General features: G+C 49.0%; 1 protein-coding gene across 5 annotated transcripts in view; it reads left to right on the plus strand.

Annotated features, from left to right (window-relative positions):
* Positions 1–9,812, plus strand: part of csf2rb (colony stimulating factor 2 receptor subunit beta) — a 49,918-nt gene extending 40,106 nt beyond the window's left edge. For all 5 annotated transcript variants that reach the window (XM_033013097.1, XM_033013098.1, XM_033013099.1 and 2 more), the window contains exons 11-14: positions 2,137–2,221; positions 4,324–4,393; positions 7,506–7,618; positions 8,205–9,812. In XM_033013097.1, coding sequence (XP_032868988.1) covers positions 2,137–2,221; positions 4,324–4,393; positions 7,506–7,618; positions 8,205–9,384 — 1,448 coding nt within the window. In that variant the 3' untranslated portion in view covers positions 9,385–9,812. The remainder of the gene's footprint in view (positions 1–2,136; positions 2,222–4,323; positions 4,394–7,505; positions 7,619–8,204) is intronic.
* Positions 9,813–12,921: the final 3,109 nt, after the last annotated feature.

Genomic DNA, 12,921 nt, shown 5'->3' on the forward strand with positions numbered 1-12,921 from the left:
TATGGGTATTAAATCATTAAACACTTGATATATATCTAGGTACGTACACCGGATATAAGTTCATGGTGATCAGACTTAAGTCTTAAAGATTACCATATGTATTGGTTGCTAACCAGACGCGAGGGCAATAGCGATGATGTATTCTCGCTGCATTGGGATAAATTGCTGTTTCTACTACATCTGACTTCACTGTCTATGCCTGCTTCAAGTCAAATAGGCTCATGCTCTACAGTCTTATAGCCCTAATGTGGCCACTAAACCATGGTATCCACTCATTCTGGGTGTGATTATAAGAACCCTTATAGAGGTTCCTTAAATTTCAGTAGCTGCTTTCCACCCCTTCATTGGGGAAGAGGATCCCCTACATGATCAGCTAACTTATTGATTTACAGATTCTAAGAAGAACCTTTCTCGGAATGGGACTAGCTGACCGTGCCGTGGATATACTAACTATGGCCTGGAGGGACAGCACTAAAAAACAGTATATCTCCTACATAAAAAAATGGGAAGAGTTTTGTTTACAAAATAACATCTTGTATGAGACAGCGCACATTTCTAACATTCTGGAATTCCTCTCAAAACTTCACTTTGACGAGAGATTGAGCTACAGTGCTCTGAATTGTGCCAGAAGTGCGTTGTCCTCATATTTGTTGCCAAGCTTAAGTCACTCGGTTGGGTCCCATCCATTAATATCCAGGTTTATGAGGGGTATTTTTAACTTAAACCCTCCCAGGCCCAGGTATATCAAAATATGGGGTGTGTGTAGGTGTAGTTTTAACACTACTTCTCCAGTGGGCTCCAGCTTCATCCCTGCCCCCTCTTCGGTTCACTTATAAAGTAGTGATGCTCATGGCTTTAGTATCAGCTCAACGGGTCCAGTCATTACAGATGCTGCGTCTCGATAGGATGGTGATCTCTACCAGTGATATTACGTTTTGTGTCTATGATCTCATTAAACAGAGCAGACCTGGTGTTTCCGGTCTCAAGCTTCAATTCATGGCATACCCCTTAGACCCCCGATTATGTGTGGTCACACACCTCTACCAATATATTAAAGTAACCAAGGTTCTTAGAGGGTCAGAACTTACATTATTTATCAGTCACAAAAAACTGCATAAAAAGGTTTCAGCTCAAACCATCTCTAGATGGTTAAAGCATGTCCTCACTGAGGCTGGGATAGACCCTGATGTGTTTATCTCATTCCACTAGGGCTGCAGCTACGTCAGCAGCAAGGGTCCTGGACGTCTGGTCGGACCAAATCCTAGCGGCAGCAGGATGGGCCTCAGAACACATGTTCCAGACATATTACAATAAACCTGTAACGAGGTCGAGTGGGTTCGCAAACTCTATTTTAAGTTCTGTTTTGTAAACCCCTCTCGAGTGTAAGAGGGGTTTTTTCTATTTAATTTGTCCATTAAAAATGGTGTTCAGCATGTTCCAAATTTTGTCATGACTCAATACTTGATTTCCACTCCTCCTTGGTCAATCACGCAGTGTGTGACGCATGGACTAGTTTCCACGGCATGAAGTCACAGAGCTTCAAAATCTTCACCTAGTCACTCACGTGACTCCGAAGTAAAATAGTAAGATTAAATGAGAACTTACCAGTTTGAAGTTTGATCTTTATTTTATGAGGAGTTACGTCGAGGGATTACGTGCCCTCACCTCCCACCCTCCTCATAAAATACAGCTGGTAGTTGCTAGTTCTCCAATCTTACTATTATCAGTTCATCAACTGTTTTATCTGTGACTTCACACCGCTGCTTTGAAGATTGACGCGCATGCGGGCTGACGGCTTCTTCACATAATCGCTCATCGTAACTCCTCATAAAATAAAGATCAAACTTCAAACTGGTAAGTTCTCGTTTAATCTTACTATTAAAGTGTACATTTACCCAGAAGGGACATAAAAAGCTGGAGTAACTCAGCGGGTCAGGCAGCATCTCTGGAGAGAAGGAATAAGCAACGTTTTGGGTCGAGAACCTTCGCATCAGACCTATGAAGGGTCTCCACCCGAAACATCACCTATTCCTTTTTCTCCAGAGATGCTGCCAGACCCGCTGAGCTACTCCAGCATTTTGTGTCTATCCCAAGTTTGATGATCATCTTATTCAATATGTTCCTTTGTTTATACAGATAAGGAGTCCCTCATCATTGTGGCTTGCAGCCTGATGATATTCCTTATCATCGTCACCCCGATCGCCGCTCTGGTCATAAAAAGGTAAGGTTGATTATTCTTCTTCAACTATCCGAGCGCTTTCTCAGTTGGAGTAACTCAGCGGGACAGGCGGCATCTCTGGAGAGAAGGAATGGGTGGCGTTTCAGGTCGAGACGCTTCGGCAGACTGAGGGTCAGGGAGATACAGCGATATGTGGAAGGGTAAGGTGTGAAAACGAGAGATCAAAGGGGGACAAAGATCAAGATAAATGAGGAATGGTTCACTGTTAGCTGAGGGGAAGGCGACAACGAGGTGCACAATCAGTAAACTTTACTCAGGAGGAGAGATAAACTAGTCGGAGAACTAGGAAGGGCGAGGGAAGCATGGGTTACTTGGAGTTAGAGAAATCAATATTCATACCTTTGGGCTGCCCAAGCGAAATACGAGGTGCTGATCTTCCAAGAAGGGTCTCGACCAGAAATGTCACCCATTCCATCTGTCACCTCCCTTTGATCTGGTATTTTGTTGGTTCACATGCTTGATCAATGGTGTTTTATCATTAATGTTTTATTATTATTAATGTTTAGTGTTTTCTGAGTCATTCGTTACTGTCACTGTATGTCATGTTGTTACTTGTGGGCGGAGCACCAAGGCAAATTCCTTGTATGTGAATACTTGGCCAATAAACTTACTTACTTACTTATCCAGAGACGCTGCCTGTCCCGCTGAGTTACTCCAGCATTTTGTGTCTATCTTCAGTGTAAACCAGCAGTTCCTTCCTATACATGAGTCAAGAGCAAAGATTATAGAGCGTAGCAAGATGCGCCACTCTGTGAAAAAAGCGTAGTATGACATGGGTATGACATGCCGCCATTTTAGTGAGCTGCAATTTACAATACTATTAATAAAACCTACAATAATATTAACTAAATATGTGAAGTGATCGATGCTGTATAATACACTGTTCCCAACAACACTGATTACACCAAAGATACTAGAGGAGCATTGCCCGCTGCCTCCCTCGGGAGCGCCGACCGCGGGCAGACGCTTGAGGCTTTCCCGCCGGCCGCCTTCATCTGGTATCGGGGGGAACCGAGAATCAGTCCTGGATCAACTCAGGAGTGGAGGAAACGTCCTCTCCCCCCAAAGATACTAGAGAAGCCTCGAGTATCTCTGCTTTTCCCTGCGACCTGATGTAAGAGCAGATTGTATAACTGTGGAGTCCGTCCCCACTTCCAAAGATGTCGCGTTTGGCTTACACAAATGGCGGCCGTGACGTTCCGTTACGTACTACACGTCAGTCTATTGGATTTCGGAGGAGTGGTCTATCTTGCTCTGCTCTATAATCTTTGGTCAAGAGTGTTTAATTGTCATCTAGAAGTGTACATAATTGTCACATGGGTCAAATACCAGGATTTGAGAGCCTGAGCGGTAGGTGGAGGTCAGGCATGCTCGGACTTTATTCCTTGGAGCGCAGGAGGACGAGGGGTGATCTTATGGAGGTGTATAAGATCATGACAGGGGTAGATATGGTAGATGCACAGAGTCTTTTAACCTGTGTAGGGGAATCAAGACCCAAGGATCAGTGTAAGCACCAGCACAGACTAGATGGGCCGAATGGCCCGAGTTTTAGATCATCTCTGTGTTTCCATGTGTTATGAATGAGTTCTTATAATAATAATAATAATAATATATCTTTTATTGTCATTGCACGTCAGTGCAACGAGATTTAGTGTGCAGCTCCACTGATGTACAAGAAAGGTAAATAAATACAATACATAAATAAGCAAGCTGAATTGATTGACGTGACCATCTGAGGGAGACTGTCCAAAGGGGGTGGGTGGGGGGGCACTCATTAGGGCCGGTTCAGAGCCGCTATAGCTCTTGGGATAAAACTGTTCCTGAGTCTGGAGGTTCGGGCGTAGAAGGCCTTGTAACGTCTGCCGGAGGGAAGTAGTTGAAATAGACCGTGGCAGGGGTGTGATGAGTCCTTATGGATGCTGAGGGCCTTCCTGAGGCACCGCGTGTGGTAGATGCCCTCCAAGGCTGGTAGCTCTTGGAACACATGGAAATACAGAAATTATCTCGTCATTTTCCTCCTTACCTCAGGAACCCTGGCTTCTTATTACTGATTTTTTTTTAAATTGTTGTTCTGTTCACTGCAGGAAGAAGAAAATGTGGTTGGCTGGTATTCCGGACCCAGCCAAGAGCCAGCTTTTCCACAAGGGTGGACAGGTAAATGATTTTCAATGCCCTGCATTACATGGTCATAGAGTGATACAGTGTGAAAACGGGCCCTTCGGCTCAACCTGCCCACACCGCCCAACATGCCTCAGCTACACTAGTCCCACTTTCCTGCACTTGGTCCATATCCCTCCAAACCTATCCAATGTCCTATCCACGTACCTGTCTACCTGTTTCTTAAATGTCGGGATAGTCCCAGCCTGAATTAAATGTCAGGATAGTCCCAAACATTCCAGGAACCCAGCCCTATCCACTGGGAATGGGAAAGCGTTCCTTAAGTTCTCGGAGCAGAATTGGGTCATTCGTTCCATCATGTCTACTCCGCCATTCAATCATGGATGACCTGTCCTTCCCTGTCAACCCCATTCTCCTGCCTTCTCCCCCTAACCCCTGACACCCGTACTAATCAACAATCTATCTATCTTTGCCTTGAAGATATCCATTGACTTGGCCTCCACTGCCTTCTGTGGCAATGAATTCCACAGATTCACCACCCTGTGACTAAAGAAATTCCTCCTCATCTCCTTCCTAAAGTACATCCTTCCTAAAGTAGATCTGAAGCTCTGGCCCCAGGTCCTAGAATCTCCCACCATCCTCCCCACATCCACTCTATCAAGGCCTTTCACTATTCGGTACGTTTCAATGAGGTCCCCCCTCACCTTTCTAAACTCCAACGAGTAGAGGCCCAGTGCCGTCAAACGCTCATCATGAAGAAGGGTTTCGGCCCGAAACGTCGCCTATTTCCTTCGCTCCATAGATGCTGCTGCACCCGCTGAGTTTCCCCAGCAATTTTGTGTACCTTCGATATTCCAGCATCTGCAGTTCCCTTTTGAACGCTCATCATATATTAACCCGTTCAATCCTGGGTCCACATTTCCTTTAAACTTTACCCCTCTCACCTTAAAGCTGCGCCCTCTGTGAAAAAGTTACCCCTCAGATTCCTATTAAATCTTTTCCCCTTCACCTTGAACCCATGTCCCCTGGTTCTCGATTCCCGTACTCTGGGCAAGAGACTCTGTGCGTCTACCCGATCTAGTCCTCTCATGATTTTACGGAAGCCCATTGTTGTATTCGAGGGCTAAATAACTCACAAACGACCCTTGGTGTACCGAGACGAAGTGTCTTTATTTCAAGTCAACATGTCTGCCCTCAAAGGTACACAAAATTGCTGGAGAAACTCAGCGGGTGCAGCAGCATCTATGGAGCGAAGGAAATAGGCAACGTTTCGGGCCGAAACCCTTCTTCAGACTGATGGGGGGTGGGGGGGGGGAGAAGGAAGGAAAAGGGGAGGAGGAGGAGGAGCCCGAGGGCGGGCGGATGGGAGGGATGGGAGGAGACAGCTAGAGGGTTAGGAAGGGGAGGAGACAGCAAGGGCTAGCAAAATTGGGAGAATTCAATGTTAATGCCATCCGGACGCAAGGTCCCCAGACGGAATATGAGGTGCTGTTCCTCCAATTTCCGCTGTTGCTCACTCTGGCAATGGAGGAGACCCAGGACAGAGAGGTCGGATTGGGAATGGGAGGGGGAGTTGAAGTGCTGAGCCACCGGGAGGTCAGATTGGCCCTGCAGATCCAGGGACCCTCCCTGAGGAAACATTCTTCGAGGCAGAGCCCTCTAGTGGTGACTTCAGGACACAACACCCATGCTTCTGGTTTAATCCAGTCTGTTTTTAGAGTCTCGACATGAAGTAAGAATAGAGGGTGCAGCTTTAAGGTGAGAGGGGTAAATATTGGACCCAGGATTGAACGGGTTAATGTATGATGAGCGTTTGATGGCACTGGGCCTCTACTCGTTGGAGTTTAGAAAGGATGAGGGGGTACCTCATTGAAACGTACCAAATAGTGAAAAGCCAGGATAGAGTGGATGTGGGGAGGATGGTGGGAGATTCTAGGACCAGGGGCCACAGCTTCAGAATTAAAGGACGTACTCTAGGAAGGAGATGAGGAGGAATATCTTTAGTCAGAGGGTGGTGAATCTGTGGAATTCATTGCCACAGAAGGCTGTGGAGGGCCAAGTCAATGGATATCTTCAAGGCAGAGATAGTTAGATTTTTGATTAGTACGGGTGTCAGGGGTTAAGGGGAGAAGGCAGGAGAATGGGGCTGACAGGGAAGGACAGGTCAGCCATGGCGGAGTAGACTTGATGGGACAAATGACCTAATACTGCTGCGAGAACTTAAGGAACGTTTTCCCATTCCCTGTGGATAGGGCTGGGTTCCTGGAATGTTGAGTTGAGAATGGAGCTTTGAGGGGAGCATTGAGGGGAGTGTTGAGTGGAGGTCAGTTCAGTTTATTGTCACGTGTACCGAGGTCCGGTGAAAAGCTTTTTTCGATACATGCTATGTAGTCAGCGGAAAGACTATACAAGGTTACAATAGACAATAGACAATAGGTACAGGAACAGGCCATTTGGCCCTTCGAGCCAGCACCGCCATTCAATGTGATCATGGCTGATCATCCCCAATCAGTACCCCGTTCCTGCCTTCTCCCCATATCCCCTGACTCCGCTATCTTTAAGAGCCCTATCTAGCTCTCTCTTGAAAGCATCCAGAGAACCTGCCTCCACCGCCCTCTGAGGCAGAGAATTCCACAGACTCACCACTCTCTGTGAGAAAAAGTGTTTCCTCGTCTCCATTCTAAATGGCTTACTCCTTATTCTTAAACTGTGTGTGTGGCCCCTGGTTCTGGACTGCCCCAACATCGGGAACATGTTTCCTGCCTCTAGCTTGTGGGCACAGCTTTTAAGGTGGGATGGCGGAGGTTTATGTTATTTTAGAAAAGGAGTGGTAGATGTTTGGAACTCGTGGCCAGGGAAGGTGGGGGAAAAGGTATGATATGGACGGCACAGAGTGTCGAAGACCCGGGTTCGATCCTGACTACGGGTGCTGTCTGTACGGAGTTTGTACGTTCCCCCACAACCCCCCCCGTGACCTGCGTGGGTGCTCCGGTTTCCGCCCTCTGAGGCAGAGAATTCCACAGACTCACCACTCTCTTCGAGAAAAAGTGAAAACTGTGTACAGATGCAGGATGAAGGGAATAACGTTTCGTGCAAGGTAAAGTCCAGTAAAGTCCGATTATATCTGTGCGAATATCTCCCCCTTCAGAGCGGTGCTTTGCGATCCACGACCACTCTGGAAACGGCGAGTATGGAGGAGGGCAGCATCTGTAAGGTGGTGACGGCAGATTCCCTCACACACCCTCCGCAGATCATCCCAAGGTAGGTGTGTCGGAAGGAAGTGCAGAGGCTGGTTTAAACCGAAGATAGACACAAAAAGCTGGAGTAACTCAGCGGGACAGGCAGCATCTCTGGAGAGAAGGAATGGGTGACGTTTCGGGTCGAGACCCTTCTTCAGCCTGGATAGGGATAAGGGAAACGAGAGATATAGATGACGATGTAGCAAGAAAAAGGACAATGGATGAAAGATATGCAAAAAAAGTGCATGTCCGTAATCTCTGTGCACCATAGACCATATCTCTCGTTATCCCTATCGCTAACCAATCTGAAGAAGGGTCTCGACCTGAAACGTCACCCATTCCTTCTCTCCAGAGATGCTGTCTGTTACTCCAACGTGTTGAAAAATCTTCACGAGTCTTCCCGTGCTTACCTGCCGTTAGCGAGTCTTCCCGAGTACCTGCCGTTAGCGCTAAGAGACGTCCCCGAGCTCCGACGTACCCGCTACGTTCATTCTCCGTGCTTACCACGAGTTTGATTTTTTTTTTAACTCGGGAGAGCTCTTGGAATGAACTCGTACCGTGGGACAGGGCTTTAAGTCTTGTTAACAGACTGTGTTACTTTTCCACAGGGAACAATCCAAATACCAGATGAAAGAGGACAAACATGGTCATTCTTCCCCTCCAGTATCGGGTGAGGGAGACAAAGCGGAGAGAATTTACCAGGGGTTTGAACACGAGCCAGGAGAGGTCTCTGCAGCGGAACATGCCAACCCCACCTCGCTGACAGAACCATCAGACTACAACGGGCCGTACTTGTTCAATTTCCAAGACGTCTCGACCCTCCTCGGCGAGTTCTCGGAGCCGAAGACCACGGCCGGTGAGCGTGCCAACCGCGCCGGGCGCGGGCCGGAGCCCCCCGGGTACGTGGAGCTGCCGCCGACGGCCAGAGGTGGGGTAGGGGGCACGGACCAGTTCCCCCCGGCGCCCGGCTCGCCCGTGCCCGCGGCCTACATCCTGATCCCACCGGCCCCAGCGAGCAACGCCAACGGCGCCATTCACGCGCCCACCCAGGAGGAACCCAGCTTCCCGTCATTCTATGTCATGTCCATGCCACCCACCAATGCCACCCCCATTCCTTCATCCCAGGTTGTCCCCGACTGTAAGGCCACAGATATCTCCCTTTCAGGTCAACAGGGCCCACATGTGGCTGGCCTGCAGTCCGCTCCCCCCACTCAAGGGGTAGACCCCTTGTCAGGAGGCAAGGATGCAACGGCAGAGCACGGGAGGACCTCACCCGACAACATCTCACCGGACCACCCCATGGTTGACCCCTGGCCTGCAACCTCCGGTGGGTATGTGTCGACTCCTCCTGCAGAACAAATGGCCCCCTTGACCACCAAGCACCAAGACCCATGGTTGCCGGCTGACCCACAGCACGGCGAGAGGTCCCAGCCTCCGATGTCAAAGATGGATGCCCACCAGGCTCCAAGAACGCATTCCTCCACAAAGCCTCAGGTGGACCTGCAGAAGACGGTGGCCAAAGAGGCAGAGTCTCCACACATGGACACGGCGAGTAACGAGGCCTCAGAGCTCATCTTGTTCCAGTCAGGAGCCAATCCCATTCTCTTCCGGCAGATCGGAGATTATTGCTTCCTTCCCGGGTCCTTGCCGACCAAGGGAACCGAATCCACCAAAGGCCACGTCTCATCCACAAAACCTGAGCCTTCAAATAAGTCTCTGGACTCCTTGGAGAAGCAGCCCCCTCTCCAGCATTCCCCGTCCCCTCCTCACCACATCGCCTGTTCTTAGATTAGAGATACAGCGCGGAAACAGGCCCTTCGGCCCGCCGGGCCCACGCCGACCATCGATCACCCGTTCACGCTAGTTCCACGTCATCTCATCCACTCCCTACGCACGCTCACACACGTGGGGCAATTTACGGGGACTTATTAGCCCCACATTAACCCGCGAGTCTTTGGGATGTGGGAGGAAACCGGAGAGCCCGGGGTAGACCCACGGGGGTCACGACGAGTGGGTGCAAACTCCACACAGACAGCACCCGAGGTCAGGATCGAACCCGCGGCGTGGGGCGGCGGCTCCAGGAAAGTAGAGCGCAGGAGCAGGCCCTTCAGCCCACAATTTGATACTATATCTTTTTTAAACAGAATTGATTAGCTTTTATGAAACAGCTCAGGAAGCCAGGAGTGGAACAGATGAATGTGAAGCATTTCTTCGGCTGAAATATTTAGGCTATTCTAAGATGCGCAACAATTAAGAGTATTAACCTTTGGATTTTAGAGATACAATGTGTAAACAGGCCCTTTGGCCCACCGAGTCCACTCCAACTAATGATACATTAGCACTATCCTGCAAACTCGGGACAATCCACAATTATTCCAAGCTGATTAACCTACAAACCCGCACGTCTGTGGAGTGTGGGGGGAAATGGGAGCACCCGGAGAAAACTAAGGTGGTCAGGGGGAGAACTTGCGAACTCCGTACAGACAGCACCCACGGTCAGGATCGAACCAGGGTCTCTGGCGCTGTAAGGCAGCGACTCCACAGCTGCGCCACCGTTGCTGTCCTGCAGTTATTAGTTGGTGAACAAAGGCAGTGCGGACCAGACCATTTCTACCAAACCTTCATGGAAATTCACTGGTCCATTGCCTTCGACCAAGAGACATTGAGATCACAGCTGGAACAATAGTCATAGAGTGATACAGCGTGCAAACAGGCCCTTCAGCCCAACTTACCCACACCTACCAACATGTCCCAGCTACACCAGTCCCACCTGCCCGCGTTTGGCCCATATCTGTCCTACCTCAGCTTTCCAGCATCTGTGGCGTTTTGTTACCCAGGCCTATCTGCCCACTCACTGCTATCCCCCCCCACCCCCCCTCTCCCGAGTGAGTTAAACTCATGTCCTGTCTGCGTGGGTCTGATCCCCAGCAGAGTGAGGTGGAAGGATTTAGTTCGCCCCTCTTAGTCATGGCGTCTAGAGTGACACAGCGTGCAAACAGGCCCTTCGGCCCACCCTGCCCACACCGGCCAACATGTCCCAGCTACACCAGTCCCACCTGCCTACATTTGGCCCATATTTATCCAAACCTGTCCTATGCATGTACCTGCCTAACTGTTTCTTAAACGTTGGGATAGTCCCAGCCTCAACTACCTCCTCTGGCAGCTTGTTCCATACACCCACCTGTGTGAAAAAGTTACCCCTCAGATTCCTATTAAATCTTTTCCCCTTCACCTTAAACATATATCCTCTGGTACTCGATTCACTTACTCCGGGCAAGAGACACTGTGCATCTACCCGATCTATTCCTCTTATTGATGTTCCACATGCCCGCTCACTGTTGACTCTGCATGGCAATTTCTTATAAAAATTACTGCAAAAAAAATCTATTTTTAAATTCTGATATTATTTTATAATTGTGATATAGCTTGTAACAAATAACGTCTATTTTTGAGAGTGTCATTTTTATATTCACTGTGCTTTGTAACGATTAAAACATTCAGTTTATATTTTGCAAGATGTGAAATGTCCCTCTTTTCTCATCCACTCCCTACCACTGGTTCTGGACTCCCCCAACATCGGGAACATAAGCTGGTGTAACTCAGCGGGACGGGCAGCATCTCTGGAGAGGTGGTCTGGGTCCTGACCCATAACGTCACCCATTCCTTCCCTCCAGAGATGCTGCCTGTCCCGCTGAATTACTCCAAATTTTTGTGTCTACGGTTTAAACCAGTGGTCCCCGAGTCCAGAACCAGGGGCCACAGTTTAAGAATAAGGGGTAAGCCATTTAGAACGGAGAAACACTTTTTCTCACAGAGAGTGGTGAGTCGGTGGAATTCTCTGCCTCAGAGGGCGGTGGAGGCCGGTTCTCTGGATGCTTTCAAGAGAGAGCTAGATAGGGCTCTTAAAAATAGCGGAGTCAGTGGATATATATGAGAAATATAAAAGTGGATAAGTCTCCAGGTCCGGACAGGATATTCCCTAGGACATTGAGGGAAGTTAGTGTAGAAATAGCAGGGGCTATGACAGAAATATTTCAAATGTCATTAGAAACGGGAATAGTACCGGAGGATTGGCGTACTGCGCATGTTGTTCCATTGTTTAAAAAGGGGTCTAAGAGTAAACCTAGCAATTATAGACCTGTTAGTTTGACGTCAGTGGTGGGCAAATTAAAGGATACTTAGAGATAATATATATAAACATCTGGATAAACAGGGTCTGATTAGGAACAGTCAACATGGATTTGTGCCTGGAAGGTCATGTTTGACTAATCTTCTTGAATTTTTTGAAGAGGTTACTCGGGAAATTGATGAGGGTAAACCAATGGATGTTGTATATATGGACTTCAGTAAGGCCTTTGACAAGGTTCCTCATGGAAGGTTGGTTAAGAAGGTTCAATGGTTGGGTATTAATGGTGGAGTAGCAAGATGGATTCAACAGTGGCTGAATGGGAGATGCCAGAGAGTAATGGTGGATATTCCACAAACCCGGCTCTCCCGGCAGACCCATTGTCTCTGCGTGTTCGTGCCCCACCGAACTCATCTCCACATACCTTGACTCCATCCTATCCCCCTTGGTCAAATCCCTCCGCACCTATGTTCTAGACACCTCAGACACTCTCCGCCGCCTCCACGCATTCCACTCTCTGGGCCCTCACCCCCTCATCTTCACCATGGATGTCCGGTCACTCTACACCTCCATCCCCCACCAGGATGGCCTCGGAGCCCTCCGGTTCTTCCTCGACCAGAGGAGCAACCTATACCCAGCCACTGACACTCTCCTCCGCTTAGCGGAGTTGGTCCTCACCCTCAACAACTTTACATTTGACTCCTCCCATTTCCTCCAAACACAAGGCGTAGCTATGGGCACACGCATGGGCCCCAGCTACGCCTGCCTCTTTGTCGGGTACGTTGAACAATCCTTGTTCGAGGCGTACCAGGGCCCCATCCCCGACCTCTACCTCCGTTACATTGACGACTGCTTTGGTGCCACCTCCTGCACCCACACACAACTGACTGACTTCATCCACTTCACCACCAACTTCCATCCGGCACTCCAATACACCTGGACGATTTCCGACACTTCCCTACCATTCCTTGACCTCACCATCTCCATCGCAGGGGACAGACTCCTGACCGACATACATTACAAACCCACTGACTCACATGGCTATCTGGACTACACGTCTTCCCACCCTGCCCCCTGTAAAGACTCCATCCCCTACTCCCAATTCCTCCGCCTACGCCGCATCTGTTCCCAGGATGAGACATTTCATACCAGGGCATCGGAAATGTCCTCGTTCTTCAGGGAACGGGGATTCCCCTCCG

The sequence above is a fragment of the Amblyraja radiata genome, chromosome 38, assembly GCF_010909765.2.
Source record: "Amblyraja radiata isolate CabotCenter1 chromosome 38, sAmbRad1.1.pri, whole genome shotgun sequence".
NCBI classification, from domain to species: Eukaryota; Metazoa; Chordata; class Chondrichthyes; order Rajiformes; family Rajidae; genus Amblyraja; species Amblyraja radiata.